This window comes from Meleagris gallopavo, chromosome 11, assembly GCF_000146605.3.
Source record: "Meleagris gallopavo isolate NT-WF06-2002-E0010 breed Aviagen turkey brand Nicholas breeding stock chromosome 11, Turkey_5.1, whole genome shotgun sequence".
NCBI lineage: Eukaryota > Metazoa > Chordata > Aves > Galliformes > Phasianidae > Meleagris > Meleagris gallopavo.
The window spans coordinates 22,790,336-22,810,765 of NC_015021.2; the positions used below are offsets into that span (position 1 = coordinate 22,790,336).

General features: G+C 42.0%; 2 protein-coding genes across 4 annotated transcripts in view; one reads left to right on the forward strand and one right to left on the reverse strand.

Annotated features, from left to right (window-relative positions):
• GPR149 (G protein-coupled receptor 149) overlaps window positions 1-20,430 on the forward strand; it is a 132,050-nt gene that overhangs the window by 22,366 nt on the left and 89,254 nt on the right. The gene's annotated exons all lie outside the window — the stretch shown is intronic.
• The window catches only part of MME (membrane metalloendopeptidase), a 37,791-nt gene extending 17,361 nt beyond the window's left edge, over window positions 1-20,430 (reverse strand). Inside the window, exons 1-12 of one of the 3 annotated variants that reach the window (XM_003209257.3) lie at window positions 20,381-20,430; window positions 18,020-18,189; window positions 16,575-16,610; window positions 12,300-12,461; window positions 11,433-11,513; window positions 10,630-10,725; window positions 10,422-10,540; window positions 9,336-9,401; window positions 5,725-5,859; window positions 4,425-4,526; window positions 1,601-1,737; window positions 1,408-1,501 (exon numbers count right to left, since the gene is read on the reverse strand). In XM_003209257.3, the coding sequence (XP_003209305.1) occupies window positions 1,408-1,501; window positions 1,601-1,737; window positions 4,425-4,526; window positions 5,725-5,859; window positions 9,336-9,401; window positions 10,422-10,540; window positions 10,630-10,725; window positions 11,433-11,513; window positions 12,300-12,461; window positions 16,575-16,610; window positions 18,020-18,179 (1,188 nt within the window). In that variant the 5' untranslated portion in view covers window positions 18,180-18,189; window positions 20,381-20,430. Of the gene's footprint in view, window positions 1-1,407; window positions 1,502-1,600; window positions 1,738-4,424; window positions 4,527-5,724; window positions 5,860-9,335; window positions 9,402-10,421; window positions 10,541-10,629; window positions 10,726-11,432; window positions 11,514-12,299; window positions 12,462-15,327; window positions 15,421-16,574; window positions 16,611-18,019; window positions 18,190-18,368; window positions 18,516-20,380 lie in introns of those variants that run through there. The other 2 variants (XM_010717033.2, XM_010717034.3) reach the window with 2 other exon arrangements.

The window sequence follows — 20,430 nt, forward strand, 5'->3', positions numbered from 1 at the left end:
AGCCTAATGGATCTTCAGTCAGTGCTGAAGCTCATGTTTGTACGTAGGGCAGCTCAACGGACTCACTGTGTGAAGGGCACGTCCTCCACAGGCCAAGGAAATAGATGAATCATTAGTGATATTCTTTATCTTTTCAAAGCATGTAAGGTAGAAGAAAAGTACTCTAAAAGCCAAGAATGGGAGAGGTTAAAGAGGAATACCCAGAGACAGAGCTCTCAGTGTCACACGGATCTGCAGGGCTGGCAGCGCCGCTGTGACTGCACAGCTGTACAGCAGAGCCATTCCTGCAGCATTAGGGCTGTGTTTTCCACCCGTGACAGCTGTGTCTGTGTGCCGTTGGTGTCAAAAAAACTGTGTGCTACTCTAGAAATGAAAACTTACGTGCTGCCATACGGGTAACAGTGCCTTGCAATAGAAAGGGATTGCTGTGGATCTGTATGTGTACAGTGCCTGGTGTGTCAGAACTGACATCTCCCTCACACAGCAGAAACGTGGTTATATTTGAAAGCAAACTTAGCAAGAGAAATGCTAGTTTCTATTCGCTGCACTTAGTCTGAGAAGCTTCAGCTACATTATATCATGTATTATTAGCTAATTAGTAGAAAAGTGGGTGTTCTTTATACATAGAATGGCGAGGTCCTTTTCTGTTGTTTCAAACTTTGACATTTTTCTAAAGGACACTTCCTCAGTGAAGTCCTAGGATGTTGTGAAAACATTCCTCAATGATGCAGACTAAGCAAACATGAAGATTTATATTGAAAATTTCATGCTTTAAGAGGCAGGGGAAAAAGATGAAGTAATTAATGAATAAGAGTACCCTGTTCAGGTGTATCAAACTGATCAAACTAAACCTCCATTAACTCCCTCCAGTAATTAACCGTTTTTTAATGCAGCTCAGCAAACTTAAAAGTAGAAAGTTCAACCGGGGCAATAGAAAAGATTTCCATCTGCAGTCTTTGTGGGATTGCTCAGCATTTCCTTAAAAGCACTGAAATATCTGCAAGATCAAATGACTGAAAAACGAGACTGGACCCATCCTGTTTGACTGTGACTCTCTTCCTTTGGATGCTGAGGAGTTTCTAGCAAGCCAATCCAAACTGTTGCATAACAATATGCTAGCAAGTGGGACCGTTACCAAAATGACCGTATCATCAGGGGAACGATTCAGATTTGGAAATAACAGAGACCAAGTAGCAGAGCAGCGCCTTTCAGATCCACCTCAGCTCTTAAACATAGATGGCATAAATGATGTGTACACTCCAGCTGAAGCTTTAGCAAGCACGTCTAGCTTTTGTGCACAACATACAAAATACGTTACATTTTACACAGTACAGCCATTACAGAATTATCTTTTTTGCTTAACAACGATCATTTTTACAACTTGAAAAGAAAGATTGATTTCTGCACCTTACGAAAAGCATTCCTGGTATCCTTGTAGTTACGGCTAAGGCTGTTTACAAGGTCCATTACGAATCGCCAGATCATGTAGTTTTGAAGTTCTCTATGTAATAAAACAACGATAATAAGCTGGGAACATTTTTAGGCTTTTGAAATACACTGGAAATAAAATGCAAATTGCAAAGATATCTACCATACCTACCTGGGGGTATACTTATTAAGAATAGACTTCAGGTTGGTAAGGTATTCTCGGTCGTAAACAACCACATGTTCCGTATTCTCAACATCAATTTGTACGGTTGACATTATATTATTTATGAATTTTGACCAGTTGAATGCCTGGAAAATGAATACATGTTATTTAAGGTTAAATCCTCCAGAAACAGCCTTTAGCTATTTTTAAAAATACGTTTCCCTCACACAATTGTGCTGATCTCCCAACAGCTTCACTACTTGTAAATGTTGTCATCACAATAACAACTGATCTGGGATCATTTATGTCCCCTGTGCTCTAAAATCCTATTAAAATAGGATGGTATCCAGCAGAAAGGGTCCGGACGTTGTTTTATTTTCAGAATAACACAATTAAAAAAGTTACGGCTCTTTCCATTTAGCCTGGGAAAGCTGAAAAAGTATTTTAAGTAAAATTTCACTTATTCTTTTACTATACATGGCTGAGGTTTTCTAAATCAAAGCGTGATAAAGAGCTTTAATCCTCAGCATGATATGGCTCTGCAGATACGGAGCAGTGTGAAATGTGTGGTGTAAGTGGCAGTCCATCTCAAGCACATGGCAAGGGCTTGTTCTGAAGTATGCTGAAATCCACAAAAAGCTTGATTTTAATAGGCTTTAAAACAGACACACTAAATCCACTGTCTGTAGTGAGTTTTCCTCTGTGCGCCATACTATCAGATACTGAATAAGAAATGGTCCACAAGCATCTGACAGCAGGATGCCACGGCAGACAGTTCTCACCAAGATCGATGTTCTCTGTTGTTTCCTGCCTCCCAGGTGCTAAAACCCCACGTGCTTTATGCTGGTATTCACCAGGCCCACACCGCACTCACTGGGCAGTACCTGGGAAGATTATTTTCTGCTTGTTTTCATTCTGTCACATCCACCCATGTGAACAGAGTGTTCTTCTACTGCGGGCACTCTAAACAGGAAATTCTTGATGGTTTGCTGATAAAACTAATTTCCCTTCGCTGGTCTTTGGTCAGTGATATCGCGTGCCTCAGAAAGGAGACAGAGAGCAGCAGTGGCTGGAGAGCAGGCAGTGCCTCGCTTCCCGAGCGCGTGCTGCACTGCCAGCACTGCCCTGCCTGCTGCCTCGGCTCTGCGTGCTCCTGCCTGGGAGCTTCACACCTGCAGCTGATATTCAGCAATCTGCAGTGCATTTCTTGTTGTCCTCTGTGTGATACCGGCTGCTACAGACAGAGCTTTCAGCTTGCAGCCTATGCAGAGTTGTGTATTCTTCCAGCAATTTAGCCATTCACCTTGTGAATAAATCACACTGATTTACAGCTGTCTCTATCCAGGCTACTCTAAATTCCTGACGTGGCCCGCAGTCCGTGTTGTAAGAGACGAGGCTCTGAAGACCAGTTTGACTTAGAAAGCAATTCAAATCAGAAGCTTTAAATCATAATCAAAACTGTAGAGCCACTTTGTGTTTTTACCAGGCTGGGTGGGTACTCATAGTGGAAAGGAATGCTGCATTTAAGAAAAGCAAATAATCCTTGTGCTTGAAGAAAAAAAAACACATTTTGTTAATTTTTAAAATGTTTGTTATGCTTATTTGTCTGAAAGCAATGGGGGCTTTTCCCCATCTGGTTCTTTTGAGAGGAAAGTGGAAAGAGGTAATATCTTTTATCGGACACTCTAGCTGAAGAAATCAGATAAGCTCTCAGGAGTAGAATCTCTTAAGTTCTGAAAGAGAAGCACCAAACTTAAAGCCAATTTTAGGAATAATTGCCGTTCTATCCTTAGGCCATTACAACAACAGTACCAACTCCCATCATGTGTCTTTTGAGCATTTTTGGATAAATTTAGAGCAGATGATTGCTGCTGATCTACAGTACTCCCCAGAAACTAAAAATAACCTGGGCAATACCATTCTGTGAACAAGTTAGCTTCTGACATGATGATTGCATTCTGACATTATGACTGTAATGGTAACTTGTCAAGTTGGATCTGTGGGAAGAGATAAATTATGAAACTAATTGAGTTAGGCAGAATGGAACTGTCATATAATTCAAAATTAAAGAATTTCAAGTCAATAAAAATAGCAGAGACTATGAAACTGGGGTGGGAATCATATTATTTCATAGTACCTGAATGCAGTCCTGCAGCCAGGCCACAGCGCCCTGCTAACCTGCTTGTCTGCGTGCAGGACACGGGAGGAGGAGCTGTTTATGGTGAACAGGTCCAGTGAGCGTGGTGCTACTGGGGTGGCACGCCTACGTTATCACATCTTTAGATGTTCTTTAGCTGGACTTTGTGGTGCCATGAATTAAAGGTCACGCTGTGAAAGTGGCATGTGACTCAGGATAGGAGACAGGGCAGAGCTGAAACACCCCGGGGGAGCCACAGTGGGAGGAATGGGCAGAATTTTCCTCACGCGTGGTCATCATTTCCAGGACTTTTCTGCTTGCTTTGGGTGATCATCTTACAGGGGGAATGCTGGGGAAAAAAAGGACCTTTTGGTCTGAATCTGTAGCTGTGGATGAACACAGAGGGCCTGAACAGTCAGACAGAGTCGTACAGCACAGTGGAATGAACTGCTGGCTGCAGTCTTTTGGATCTCCTTGTGTTGAAGTAGAGGTGCAAGATCTGCCTCCAAGTCAGCAGAAACTGTGGGTACAGAAGCACAGGCTTCTATACATAGTGTGATTCAGCAGATGTATAAGTAATAGGCGGTGCAATGCAGGAATCTTGTTTGACTTCAAATTTGTGTAAGATTAAGAAAAACGTCCAGCTTCATCATTTAATCTCACCAGCCAAGAATATCAGTATTAATTATCACTCACCGTATGATTTATTTCCAACGAAAAGTTGTTCTGGAGTTGTGCCAGCGTCATTTTATTGTACAGCAGAAGTGGATCATTTCTATCTTCAGACCTTGTTGTTGCCTATCAAAGTTAATAATGAGATTGAGTCAGTTCACAGGAATTTTGGTAAGCAGCAGTAGAAAGAAAACATTCCTGTTTCTGGCTTAATACATTACAATGAGAAGTTTGCAAAAGTGCGAAACACCTTCTGTGTACGTACATACAGATAGCATTTCTTCAGGCAGCGTGTGCTTTCTGATCACGTGCAGGTGCTACTGAGTTCCTTCTGGCTCCACCGCAGGCCATTTTGTGTAGGCAGTACTGTGCCTGCTGTGCTGTACCAGGAGGGTTTGTCAAAAAATGAGGCACTGGCCATTTGTGCTCTTTGTCAGCAGCCACTGCTGTAGGGAAATGCCACTTGTGTTTCCTTTCTTACTCCCCTTCAAATCTTTCCCCAATAAATTCCTTTTCTTTGAATAATTTTCTATCTCTGATCTAAACCCTGAAGTGTGTTTCTCAGGAGAATGTGAAGTAAATCAAAATCAGATGGCTTTAGTTTACACAAATGGAGTGGGTTAGGTCTACCTCTGCCAAACACATGCCCTCACTGTCAGCATAACTTAGAAAACCAGCCGAAGCTAGGAAATCTGTATTTTGACTATTTTACAGTCATCTTCAGGTGCTTTTGGAATGTTTAATAATCACAGACCAAGTTCTTGCTTGCTCACGAATGCTTTCATTTCCACTTGTTTTTCTCAGTGCAAGTTTAAATTCTAGCTATTTCTCCCAGGCATACTTTCTGGAGAACAGACGTTTGATTAAAAATGCACTTGAAACAATCAGCATTGTGGAGCAGCTTGTGTAGGACAAACATTACTTTGTGTTGCGTGGCAAGCCAAGGGATGGCGATCAGCTGCTCTGATAACCAAGCAGCCTGCGTAAGAAAAGGACAAAAGGAAAAGAGGCCCCAGCAGCATCTCCTAAAATGCACTTTCTATGGTAGAACAGAAACCAGCCTGTCTCTCGCCCTCTTTTCCCTGGAAGGGCTTCTGTGAACAGATTAGGATAAAATAATTTGCTATTTCTGGAAAACAGCTAACTCCTGTTTCCCTTGCTCATTAGAAGGCATGTCTCTGTATGTGCTCCTTGTAGGTATTGCAGACCCCATATGCTTTTGGTCAACATTCGATCCCACAAAGTAGCACGAGCATGTTGTTTAACAGCTCAGCTATGAAGGAGGTCAGGTATTTAAAGATGCTTTAAAAATCAGTTTTCTCACGTTAGCGATCTCTTTCTCCAGGTCCATGACTCTTCTCATTTCTTCTGCAATCTGGGTCTCGTTGAAAGAAATGTTTCTTTCTTGTAGGATTAGTTTAGCTACAGAAATCATGAAATCAACGTAGGCAGAACATGCCTGCAGGGAAAAACACAAATTAAAACAAAATTCTTCAAATAATATCTTGATTATATTGAAGATTTCATCTCCATTTTATGAACAATGCATGGCTCTTCATCTCCTTCTTTGATAACTGTACAGTAATTTATTCTCAGATACAGTTAGATCACAAATAGAAATTTGAAAATTCCCTCATGGAAAAGTACTGTACTGTTTGTAGCACTGGTCAAACCTAAGCACTGTCAACTGCTGCACTGTTTTCATTATTTAAAATGAGACATTTGTGGGTCCATATTTAAACTACCTCCTCTGCTTTTTCTAGTTCACTTTAATTACGACTTCCAAAAATGCTGTGTCCAAAGAGCAGAGTTCCCAGAAACATAAAAGCCAGGGAAATGATGATGGGCTGTGTGGGATGAGTGCTGTGGGCTCATTGCTCCCAGAAGCAGCAGCTCCTGTACGGCTACCTGGAACATCCAGAAATCATTTTGCTGCGTGTAAGTTCAGCAGAGCTTCATTTACTAGAGGTAATACCGTATACATGAAATTTAATATGTCTGAATTTACCAAGGATAGAAAAGGAAACATAGAAGTATATTCCTTAAACCTTACACTGTCAAATATCTAAAGACGCTAATTTTATTCCAGTTCCTCTTTGATAAACTACTCTCAATTTTCTTTCAGTCAAAATGCTGTTTTCAATATACTTTTTAAAGGCAAGGTAAATACATATTAAATTAGCTATAATAATAAATCTATTTTATGCAAAATATCTTAATCTACTGAAACAGCGGTAGGATCAATAAGGTGTGCATGGTTAATAAAACAACAGTCTCTAGGTATGTCCAGTAACCTAAGGCAGTAGGATACAGCCCTTTTAATGAAGGCTACATTTATTTGGCCATTCTGATGGCTTCTTTCTTTGCCATCCATCTCCTGTCAGCCTCCCCTCCCTGCCAACAATGCCTGCGTGTGCTGGAAAACCGAGAGGCTCATGAACAGTATTGACAGCAGACTTGGAAAGGAGAGGTGGCTCACAACTGAATGCTCTGTGTTCTTTTTAATTAAGGCAGATTATTTTATCAGAGAGAAAAGCCCATTAAACCACTGACAGCTACGTTAACTCACAAAAGAGAATGCATAGCAAGCCTGCAAATACCATTCTGAAATATCCAAATCCATGTATAATTAAATATATACATATTAATACAAACATTACCCCAAACCAGCAAGTCAACAGAAATCTTCAGTTGCAATCAGTGCACCTTATTTTTGGCCTAAAGGCAAAGACCACTGCATGTCACAGAGCAGACAGTTACGTCAGCTAACTTCAGATGGACTGCATAAATATTCTCAGATATTTTAGAGGGAACTTAGGTGTCAGAATAACTCCTGTAAGAGCATTCCCTTAAAACAGAAAAAAAAAGTTTTAAAAATGATAAAAGTTCCACTTGTAGCTTAGAGTTTGGAAGTACTGACAAAGCCAGAGGTTGAAGGGCAGGAGCAGTACCTGGTTTGCTGCCTACAGCTCAAAGAATAGGATGAGACAGCAGGAAACAGAGCCAAGCAGAGCTATCAGAGGGCAAGGACTGAAAGGAGGAACATCTCTCACATGGGACACTCGAGCTTGTGAAACATGCAGTTACAGAATCACAGAACACCCAGATCAGTGAGGCCAACCTTCATGGGAACAGGGAGCCTGGATGAGAGCATCTGTCCCCGTCCCATTGCATATTAGACCCTGGTGGAGGTTGTTCCAGTCTCTGGCTGTTCTTACTCTATCTGCCTTTTAGTGACTAATCTCTGTTTCTTTTTTTAAAATGCTTCCCCCTTACACTCCTGAAGTGGAAAGTAGTATGATACCTTCTGGTAGGTCAGAGTTCAGAATAGAAATTGTGGTTTCTTGTGCTGCTGTGGGTGCAGTGCAGGAAAGGGAGCAGGCTGGGATACATGATCTCCTCCAGGCCATGGTAACGGGGTAATAATAGAGCTGAACAGTTAACATGATACATAATTTAGTGTAATCTCAATTGTAGTATAAACTATTAGCATGTCAGCAAAACACCTATATAACAACATGCTTAATATGCTTTTTCATAATTTCTGCATTTAGTTACCCAGAAGAAAATGGCTAATTGAAGGTTACTGTTGTAGCACTTCCAGCTGCTCCAGCCCTCACATACACCTCAGCCCTTCAAGACTTGGAGCACAACCATGGCTGGCAGTGAGGAATACACTGGGTCAGTGCTAACAGGTTAATGAAATCATGTGCAAACAATAACACAAATTAAAGGCTATGAGAGATTTTAAGTATTTAAAGCAGTTTATATGATATCATAGTTTAGCTGATGCACTTTCAGTAGGCAATTAACTGAGGGGACTTTCAAATCTTTTGTGCAGTAAAGTGTGATCTTTGGTTCCAAATGGTTGTGTTTTTAGTTCCTAAGTCTATTAGTGATAAGAAAAGTCATTTCCAGGATGATTAGATTATGTCTCCTGACTCCAGCCAGTGGATCCTTTCACTCTATGCCCATTATGGGCATGAGAGCAGCAGTAAATGTGTGCTATCTGGACTAGCCTAGTCCTAACCCTATCGCTGGACTCCACTGTCACTCTCAGCACTTGCTGATTGATGCCAGTCAGTCATAGTTCAGCAGGCATCATTTTGTGTTCACTGAACAGAGGTGATCCATAAGCACTTAACTCCTAGCTATCTTAGTATGGGCTATGTCTTGATTCAGCTGTAAAGCCTAGCAGAAAATATGGAATAAAGGCAAACTGTTTCAGGTTTATTTCCTTTCAAGAGGTCCTAAAAACCTAAAAAATAGATGTTCATACAGGAATTATTTGGAAAACTACTGTTTCTTTCACATGGATGTTAATTAAAAGAGAAAAGAGAGAACGGATGATGAAGGAAGCAAAGCAGTTAGGGATTTCTGAGGCATAGTGATACTAGAGGAATACGCAGCCTCCTCATGCAGTGCAGAGACAAGTGGTTGATATTGGCAGCTGGAGCCTAGATGGAAAACACTTGGCTCCTAGTGCAGCCAGGAGGGTCAAACAAGGACACTAACATTAATGGCATAATAATATAATACCTCCTCTTCAGGACACTTGTACTGCCTCCTGTCCTTAGCTCATTTATTTCTATTTCCCCCTAGTCTCCTAGAATCTGTATCTTCTGCAATTGCTTTTCCTTTTCTCCTAGCTCCTGATTTCTTGCCTACTTGCACACTTACCCCAGTTTCTTCCTTCAGTCTGTCACACATTGTTCTCAGCTGTAAGTCAGCCTTGTTTAAATGCTTATAATGATTACCTTTCTATTTCAGTTTACTCAATTCTGCCAGTAATGGTTCCCAGTGTAGTATTAGAATCAATCTGGGGAGAGACTGTTCCAGTTCTTTGCCAACCTCACTCTTGGCAGATATACCTGCCTTGAAGATACAGGCAAAAAATGCTGGAATGTAGTCAGTGATCTATCAGCTCCATCTTACCTCTTGGTACGCTCCTGTGCATTCATAGTAGTCACGAGAAGGCAGGCCAAGCCCAGGTTGGTCAATCTGTAAATTGAAGTAAAAGTTAAAACGTGTAGGGACAACATGGCATAGCATTATGCCGTTCTTTGGTCAGTTACAGGTGCTGATGCTTCATTCTGGAAACGTTATCCTCTGCCCTATGGGAAGTGTCTTTCCTACCCCCTTGTGCCCCTTTAATTCTTTCCACTCTCCTTATTCCTCTTGTCTTTCTCTCCAGACTTCCTTCTGTTGCTGAACAATGTATGCTGTGTGTAATCCATGCCAAAGCAGTGGATGTACAGAAAAGAAAACAGTCCACAGACAAGCAGGGCAACTCCTGCATCTTTGAAATTCATACATGCAAAGTAGCCGAGGATCTCTGCACCCAGGTCCTGAGATGACTGTACCCCACTGCCCTTATAACTGCTGTGTCTTGGGAGCAGCAAGTGCACATTGACCATGTGCAATCCTGTCTGCTCTGGATTTTCCATTGTCAGAGATATCTTACATCTAACAGCGGGGTGCTCTGGACATACTGCTTATGCAAACGTCCTCAGCTGCTTGCATGTTTGGGCAGGGAACTGCAGGCCCTGTTAGTACTCTGACATAAGAGCACATTATAAAAACAGCCCCCTGCTCTGTGGGCTTTTTTGCCATTGGGACCACAGCCCAGGTTTTCAGAGAGAGGGATTTCTGCCTGAAGGGCAAGGAAAGGAAGCCATGCTTGCTTTTTTGCTTGCATGCATATCTAAGTAGATCCTGTCTGACTTCTGGACAGCGTGCCTATAAATTGTGTGTATGTATCTATGTAAGTCTCAGTTACACTCACCTCCCTGAGAATAACAGTGTACCAGTACAGTGAATAAAGATTATTAACCCTGAAAATGGACAGTGCACTGCCAGACTCATAAGGGAAGCTGAACAGCTACAGGGATTCACACACTCATCTCCAACTGGTAACATTCAAACCAGAAACATTCCTCTTGGCTAACACGTATGTCTGTGCCTTCTGGTTCTTTTGCTACACTTACATGACGAGCAAGGCGATGCCACCAGCAGACTTACATGAATGATGTGTGCTGAGGAATTTTTATCGTCTGTGCCAACAAAAAAATTAATCAGGACCTTTTTCCCATATCTGGAGTTGAGCTGTGCAATAGCTGTCTCAGCAGTCCAAGCAGCACCTGGGCAGAAGAAAGGTGCACTCAGTCTTCTTTTTGGTAAACAACAACAAAGAAGTCATTTAGGATTTTAACAGAGAAGATTATCTTACCGTAGGAAGACTCCCAGTTGTTTGTTGCTACAGGCCAGTCAGATAAATTTGCCAGGAGACTGATTAAAGGCATTCCACCTCTGCTATCAATGGTTGCTTTTGGAAAAAACAAAATGAACTAATGTGGCATTTTAGAACATGCAGATAGTACACTACTGTCATGAGCTCAGAATTCTGAACCTGAGAACTCTTTTCACCATCAGCACAACAGAATTATGTTCTGATCTATGCCTCTTCTTCTTGAAAATTTTATGTTTAAAATACATTTTAGTCATGACTGCAAACAGCTTATGCAAATCCCTAGAACCATGACATTGAAGAACTACTGTATTCCAACTGTAAGTAGAACTTAAAATAATAGCTTTGAGAAATATTCATAATTCGATGGAAAATATAAAAATTATTTAAGTAGCACTGCTGCTTCATTGCACCTCATAGTGACAGCACCTAGCTCCAATTCTTGAAGTGAACAACCCCTGTGATATGCCAGAGATTTTCTACCTGATCTCTTCTAAGAAAGAATTAATTCATATTTAACTGCAAGGATTTGAGTTCAAATATCTGCATCAAACTGGAAACTCAAGAGTAATGCAGGTGCACTTAAAATATCCAAGCACGTAGAACAGGATACACAGTACTCAATGTACTACTGATGTTCTTATGTAACTCTAAAAGTCAAGAAGAATTTCTGAAAAATTCTGTGCTGAAACCACAAGTATAGAGATACAGCTCCCTTTGGAAGTTGAGTTTCTTAGACATCATTCTTACGTATCCTATAGGCAATAAATACAGGAGGAACTTACTTTCATTTATGCATGATCTATACAGAGTTTTTGCCTTCTGCACTGCCGGTATATCATTGCTGCTTGGTGTGTCGAGGACATCTGGAACACACAGCAAATATACCTTAATATCTGATCTTTACTGGGAGGAAGGAGCTGTGAGGCCCCGTCTTGCTGCCCTGCTGTCACACTGGGCTGCTGGCTCTCCTTCCCCCGGGGGCAGCCCACACTTGGCACTCCTTTACAAGCACTGCTCCACAGAAACGGAAGCCCTGACATCTGTGAACCACAAACTTGGTAAAACTAGGAGCTAAGCAAGCAAGGAAAGGATGTTCAGTCTCCAGAGCAGTTCTGAGAATCTTTCATGAGCATAAACTCTGTGATTCCTTTGACTCTGTTATTTTTGTCTGAAAAAAGTAAGTATGGATAATTTGACGGTATCACTTTTTGTGGAAAAAGAAATGCTGATAGGCCTGTGATGTGACTGTTTAGAGAAGTGCTTCCTGCTGTTTGAGGTGCAGCAGATGGAATACAGATCAGCAGGACAGGGCTGCCAGCGTTACAGCTGACAGCATTGTCACCTGGCTTCCCTGCTACTGTTAGTTCATGAGAGTAATTAGACAAATTAGAATACGCAGATGAGCACACAGAGTCCAGATATCAGAAAGGTCAGCTCAAGTCAGTTCTGCTCCAGTGTCAGACACAACAGTGTAACTTCCAAGGTATTCTCCAAGCAAACGGTTTGTGGTGAATTATCGTGATCTGAACATGAAGAAAATGAAATATTTAGTAGAATTTTTAGCTTTGCTAGATAACCACACCTTGTTAGAATTACATGTAGGCCAAAGAAGAAACTTTATCTAGTCCACAAACATAAACCCTACTGACCTTTTAAAACAACTTCTAGTTCATCTCTTAAAATGTCAAAGTTACTATAACGGGAGCTGGTTTCTGGAATGACGTTCCTCTTCAGCCATCCTCCACAGGCATATTGGTAAAAATCATTGCAAGGCTCTGCGGTGGTGTCCATGTTCTCAATGATTCGGGCTGCTGTAATATAAGACAAATCAAGGTGAAAAGGCTTTTTGGGGAGCAGCAATGAATGCATTTGTTTGCTGCTTTCCCTTTCGTTTAGAATAGGCTCCAGCCTACTTTAATGTCCTAGGCCAAGCCAAGTACTGGTCAATAGAAATCACTGTTCTTTTATAGCCTGCAGCTCATATGCTTTTCTGTTGCCTGTGTTTATGGATGGCTAAGCTTCCTCTATCTAATCTTGCTATTCATTGCGAGTGAAATAATAATAAAATGTTTCATTTACTGACTTCTTTGTTTGGAAAGGGGATGAAAAGAGAAATTAAAAGCTGATTTCCAGAATCTACATTTGATATTCTAGCTCTATTTCACATTTTTATATAAATTACACTGCTTCTTGTGTTCCTTGTTGGCCCTATCAAAGATTAGCCCTGTTGGCTGATCAAAGACTACCTGGTCACTGACTGATCATAACATGGGTTTCCCTTTTGAAATCTGCTTTCTTGATGACTATTTCCCAGATGCTGTTCATAAAATTCCAGTACTTTATCTTTTTCTTTGTACAGTTATTCCTCCTAGCTTGTTTTCACCGCTCATGTGGTAGCAGAAGGTCTGTAAATGAAGGGAGAGATGCTCAGAGTCAGGCATCAGCTAGTGATAGCTATGATGTGCCAGAATACTGAATATCCTCCCCATATTCAGACATTAATTTTAGTGAATGGCGAGGCTTGTGATTACAAGCAGTTGTTCCTCCCACTTGGGTGAGTCAACTACAGTTATTTCTCTGTGCTTTCAATATTTTCCATGTCTGTTATGGTGGTGGAGATGAGAGGTGTGGGCAGGCTGTAGTATTTCTGTTGACTGGTTTCCCCCGTTGGTTCTCTTGGGATGTTCAGTTAAAGTTACATTTGAAGCCAACATTAGATGGTTTTATGATGTTGGAAGCCGGAAAAAGCCAAGAACACATGCATTTTCAATTTTGGAACGCATAAGCAGCACAAAAAACATTGTGGAAATAGGTACAGTGCCTAGCATGCCATTTTTCCCTTGTGAAGTTAATGGCAGGATGACTTCAGTTTGAAAGAATACGGGATGATGCCAGCAATGAGAGATGATGATATCCAGTCCTGTTTTCACTGTTTGACAATTGCTTTTTACCCATTCTTGAGAAAGCCAAACATCCATCCCTGCTGTGCAGTCCCTAGGAGTGGTCAGGCACTGAATCGTGCTGCCCAGGACGTTTAGGAAGTGTCTGACTGGGAAGTAATCAACCCTTGTCTGGGCAGATCAGCTCTCCAGGTGGCACTGCTCTAAGCAGGGCAGTTGGGCTGGACGATCTCTAGAACTCACTCCCAATTCCAGCTCTTCTGCGACTGTGTAAACTCCGGTATCTATTTTCTTTCTAGTTTGTTGTGCTCTATTTAAGGGAAAGGGGTGCTTTGGATGGCACGCTTTATTCCTGTCCTGGGTCTGTCTCCCTGCTGTAACAGAGGAAGGCTGACAATTACTACCAAGCTCTTTCAGTTTAAGGGTGTCCTTAGGAATCCCTGTTAGACTGGAGCATCTAGAGGGCAGCACCGTCCTTTGGGTTATCCTGACTTGTTGGTCCAGCAGCAAAGACCTGAATAGCCAGGACTTGACATGACAGCTTTCAGTGCCATGTGCCAACCTTGCCACGAAGTAATGATGAGTTGAAAAAATCTTCTGACACCAAGAAAATGTAATTCAACCACTGTGTTGCCACTTTTGGAGAAAAGAAACAATAACAACAACAAAAACAAACCAAGAATTAGAAGTTTACATCTTGTGTACATCTGGCAACTTAATAACTGTCTGCATAAATCAGCCTTGCTTGAACCATGGAATCAGGTTGCTCTACTGACAGTCAGTATCTGTGCAATCTTTCTTTTCTACTGCTGTGATAAAAAATTACCTATTATAACATTTCTGCTGTAGAGCCCAAACCAGCCAATGTTAGCACATCCAAATTTATGAAAACATTTACGGTCAAATGCTGTGAAAAGACTGAGCTGAGTCATGGGAACTGCAGTCTTTCCCTCTTCATTCAAGTTTTCCTTCAGAATACACACTTCAGGCACTGCCCCCAAAAACACTCACTTCAAGAGTGTAATTTGCACATCTGGATCCCCGAATAGAAGTGATTATTTGCCTGATACCACGAATAAACTAAAATCAATGGAATGTGGTTTTGTCATCAATGAAGCCCTGGAGTACACACTTGATGCCAACATGGGAAGTCATTTACGAGTTCCTACTTGGGCCCAGTGGAGCATTCAAGCCCCAACAATGAGATGTTTTTGCTCTGGAAATTGGAAGTGTGAGACTGATGAGTATTTTGCTATTTAATTTTAATACAGAGTCACTCATACCTTTACAAGTAAATAAAATACGATGTTACACTTTTCATTAGTCCTCTGTATTGCTTTGATGATCCAAATATTGCTTCTATTCCTGTGCTTAACATGTTTATTCAGTGTCCTAACTTGCAGTGAAGAGTGTAGAGACCTGTTTGAACTACTTTTAATGATTAATTTTATTCTAATTCTCATCATTACCAGCTGTTGCTTTAATAGCTTACAAATAAAGTAATAAAAGTTGGCATAACAACTAGTGACCTGAGAAGGATGTGGGAGAAACATGTGTGCTTACCTAGGTGCCATTAATAACAGAGATATGAACAGCTCCTATTCTCATCAGTCTGTGCTGTTTGAGCTCAGGCAGCGTGCATCAGGCCTGTGTATCAGCATATAAACACATATATATATATACTCAAATGCAAATCACACATCCTGATGGCAGAAAAATCCTTTGGAAGTATAACTAGAATACAGTGAGGCTGCCTGAAATAAATCCTAGGAGATACCTGGCCCGTGGTGATGGCAATATCCAGCATTGAGCCACAAGATGGGCCAAGGCTTCATCAGGGGATGATTCCACAGGACTCAGGTGTGGTGGAGATGCTCCCACTGCTGTGTGAAGTGAGACCTGAAAGGAGCAGCCCCAGACAAGAAAGGAAACAAATAGAATGATGCTTCTGGATTGTTTCTAGCATGTCTGAAAGTCTAAATGGGGCCTATGAATCCAAGTGTTCTGGAAGCCTCTGGTGGGGTGCTGTGCACTTCACATTCCTCATCATCTGTGCTTAAGTGTTACATAAACCCTGGCTTGAAAACATTTTTCTGAGATGCTGACTGTCAAAACTTGTACGACTCCTCAGAACTTTTCCTGTGTCTCTTATTGACACAGTGGGTCTACGCCTTCCCCTGGGGCTGCCTTTTCCCTTGAATCCCAGAGGGGCCAGTCATGACGTACAGAATTCACTCAGATTTTATTAGTTCCACTTGACATGAAGATAACACATAGATATCGCTGTACTTCTGACGCTTTCCTATTAATACTGTTAATGAAACAAATCTCCAAAATACAGCAGACTGAGCAGAGTATTTCTCTCCAGGGGCTTTGACTTGACTAACAGTTGGCATGTAAATATAGCTGAAAAATCATTGATTTGTTACCATTCAAAAGAGGGGAAAGGGAAAGCGGGGCTCATTTCACCTTGAGGGTTTTTAGTGGACTTCAGGCCAATGTGTAAACTACGAATTGTTTCTGCAGTTCAGTCCTTTCTGAAGAATGACATTAGCTAGGCAGCCTATAGAATACACAGCTTCTCCTGGACATGAAGACTAATTCTGCCTCTCCTCAAACAGCAACATGGCATCTTTAAGAGCTGTTAGCAATCAAGACTCTCCTTATATGCATCTTCAGAGACACAGCCTTTCAGCACATGCTGCAGCACCGCCTGAATGCTGACTTGGTGACAAGGAGCCGTTTTCTGGTTCACTCGAATCATTTTCTGCAGCTAGAGGTATTTTTTGGAGTCTGCTTCTGAGTCTTGAACCAGCCTGACCCTGATGACTTCGTAAGATTTGACAATACCACATCATGAGATTTTACATTTGCAGAAAAAACACAGAAAGGAAGTGATTTGGGTTAGCAGATGGCATGCCTCAATGTGCTGTGTTTGTGTACAGTGAGTTGGCAACATTATGTGGTTTAATTTTGCTTAGAAGTACCTACACGTCTTTAAAACATACGTATGTTCATTCTTACCTGACTTTATGCAGTCTGATGTCTTGCAAACCCCATCTAGAAAACAAAGCAATCATACTTCTAACTTCTACTCAATGTCAATACAATAAAAGCTACTGCAAATTTTACTTTCAATGACAGTCACTTTAGAAATTACATTAACTGCAGGGTACAGTGAGATAAAGATAAAAGAACAGCGTGCATTCAGAACGTGAGATTTATAGGATCTGGCTCTAAAAATTACTGTGATCCTCATCCTTTTAGGGCTCTCAGCGCTGTACCCGTCATGCAGAACTTCGTGGTCATTTGAAGAAAAGGTTCTATCAATCAATTGCAAGTGGTAAAAATATTATTTTTATTTAAGAAAAGGAGAAATTCAGAGAAAAATAGAAAATGGACTGAAAACAGTTACAAAGTCAGTCTGAATGCAGCACATCTTTGCAGTGACAAAAAGATGGAAGAGGATTTGTGTGAACATTCTGCCACATCCATGTGCAGCCCTGTGAGCAAAATCCGTGGCTCCACAGCACAGATATTTCCTTCTGAGATTCAGAAATATGGCACTTTTTGGTTTTCATTTGGGTGGAATGGCATTTTTTCCATTCCATAAATGGGCAATACAATAATAAAAAGTTTAAGTGAAATTATTAAGTACTTTAAAATGAAAAAGGTCATTTTAGTGTAATTAAACATTCACTAAGCATTCACAAAATGGAATTTTGAGCATTCTTGTATTTTCCACTAAAAAAAGAAAAAATCAGTATTTCTGCCTAGACTGAATTATTTTCAGATGCTTTGGTATGGCTGCTGAGTTACCAAACACTGTGTGACTGCACTCACACAGCGCTTGTCACAATTCCTTGTGAATGGAAAAAATGGGATTTTCACTTCTACAGCAGTGTGGAGGAAACACTGCAGTTTGGGGCTCTTTGGAAGGATTCTCTTTTGTAGTTTCTGCTTCCTGAAGCATTAATTACAAACAGAAGAATTGCTAGGTCCAAACAAGCAGATGGTTTGTGTTTCCCACCACTTTGCATAGTGGATCTGTGGAGCCCCAGTAAGAAGCCAGGCAGTTGTGTGTCGGTGTGCAGCAGTACGGAGCGTGGCTGCAGCGTTACGTTTCCTGCACTGTGCCATGCTGCCTAACAACATCCTATAAAGCACTGCATGATGAGCTGCTGCATCTCATTTTGCACTGTGCGCACAGACTCACGGTATCAGGCAGATATTTTGAGCTGACCATTTAGAAGTCTTTCTTAACATCTTCTGCAGTGCAGCTATATACATATGCAACATAGACTTTTCTAATACAATGCTTTAATATGCTGAATCTTCAGTTGTTTTGTTTTTTGTTTGTGGTTTTTTTTATATGAACAGCTAGATTCTATTTGATAAAGCCTTTAAGCCTTTAAATGCTTTTATATTAACGTGGATTTGAACATTCCAAGACATTTACGTGTACTCACCATCGTATGTGGCATACAGGACTATCATCGTGATTGCCACGATGGCCAGCAGAATCACTACAACAGTCAGCCCTATTTCCAGGCCGCTCCATCGCAGTTTCTTCTTTGGTTTTGGAGCATTCATTTCAGTGATATCCATCTGACTTTCTGACTTGCCCATAACCCAGTGTCTGAAAAGGAAAAGGGAACAGTCACTGGAGAATGCTGAATCACGGGACCTGAAATTGGCTCCTCAGCTGCACAGTAACCAAGATGCTTCCTGGGTGAATTTCCACGCTGGCACAAAGTTGATGTGTAGCACTGCTGGGAAGTGGTGGCACTCAGACGTGTGCCCACACGCAGTACGTACCATGTGCCTGGGACACAGCAGTGCTCTGCCTTGTGCAAAGAGGCCACCGAGCAGAAGAGGAAGGCCAACAGACCAAACGCTGTTTTTAAAACTCGCCGTGGAATTTAATCCCGTGTGATGGTACAGGAATTCACAAGGAAGCAAAAGCAAGTCTTCTGACCTGAATAAAAATTAACTTAATCTGCCAATTACTTATCTCATGCCAAAGGTCAAAATATACCATTGTGCTTCGCTGTCATCTTTTAAAGCATCGTGTAAGCAGTTCTTGACTACAGCTTTACAGCTGTCAGTAAAAATAGCAAAAAACAATAAATAAGTCAGCCTCTGCTGGGAGCATGCCATACTGACAGTGCAGAGATTGGGGCTTTGCAGTGATAACCACAACACTGCAGTTTGACCAAGCTTTGCTCCTGTTTGCTTAGGGCCTGGTCACTTTCTCTGCCGATATTCACATTCCTGTACACCTGGTGATGTATTTCTCAGGTTTTGGCAATGGAAACTTGGCACTGTCTGTTCACAGCATTCCTCTGGTGCCCATCACACCACTTCCCCCCGCAGACAGCAGTACCAATGGGAAGGGTGCCTTTCTCAGCTTCTGCTTCCACTCGAGTCCTAGACTTGTACTTCAGGATTGTACAACTGGATTAAGTCGTTGCCTTGGATTCATCTTTGTCTCCTCAAGCTGACAACCTTCAGATGAGCGGTCTTCACTTTTGCTCAGCACGTTCTGTTTCTGCCTGATTGCTGTCCCGTAGCCCAGAGAGCCACAGAATCGTAGGGGTTGGACGGGACCCTAGAGGCCACCTGGTCCAACCCCCGGTTCCAGCAATCCCTGCTCTCTTTTCATGGCCACCTCAAGAGCCAGCTCCCTCTCCACAAAAACACGACCCCGCAGTGTGTGCTTAGCAATGAAGATACAACGTAATTCACCATCCCGGACCTAAGGAACCCCATTTTGTGTTTACACAATACTAAGTGTACCCGTGAATGCTATCACACTAACATTGCTCACCCAAATGAAAGAGGGAACGTTTCAGATCAGAGCATCCCCCCTCCCCTCCGTCGCTCTCCCTGCGCAGTGGGCTGCACGCAGTGCCAGCAGTGCCAGGGATTCTGCAGCTCCCAGCCCGGCACCCAGCAGGCTCTGCCCAGCTCTGCCCTTCACGTCTGCACCACTGCCGCCCCTTCCACTTCCTTTGTGATCTCCCCTCTTTTTCTTCTCTCTGAATAGTGGGTCAGAGCACCCAGTGCTGAGACACAGCTCTGAAATCCCACACAGCCTCATAAGAGTGAGAGCTGTGCCGAGAAGCTTGTCCTGCATTAGCAGTGAACTAGAAATTCATAGATAATGTAAAAGGAAACAATTAACCATTTACTAACCATTGTACCCTTCTCACTTCCAGTCATACCAAGCAGCAGAAAATGTAATTTATATTGACTTAATGCTGACCAGTGAATACCTGGGGCCTAATTTAAGAGGTGATGTTTGTCTTCTGGCTCTGAGAGTGTCTTTAAAGCAGAGAAAACATGGTTTATTGGAGCAGGCAGAAACACTGCACCTTTGCATGCCAATACGTTCCTTGCAGCTAAGTTTTTCCATGTGAGCTAATCTTGCTGCTCCTGTAGTGCTCCTCGTGTTTAAAGGCATCCCACTAATTTTTAGCTCTGGTTATTTAGAGAGCGTATCCCATCTGCATTAATAAACTCCAGGTAAGAGCCTCTGTGTGTGCTAACTGCAAGCACACCAAAAGCAGAGGAGTAATGTAAGCAGATTAGAGCATAAGTAACGTGGTTTTCTTACATTTCTTCAATGCTCCGTGATCCCAGCTGCCTACTAAAGCAAAGATGCAACAGACAGCTGAAATTCATTTCTCGGCCCCCGGTGTGGTTGCACAGGGAGCTGATGCAGTAGCTTTTCTCCTTGGGATGCATACGTTTAAAGGTGACTCGAGGCATACCTGCTTCTCGGTGCGGTCTCTACAGGGAACGCAGCCCGGCACGAAGCACCCTACCTTTTTCGTCATTGTGTGGCACGCAGCGTGCAGACGAGCCACTCGGCGCG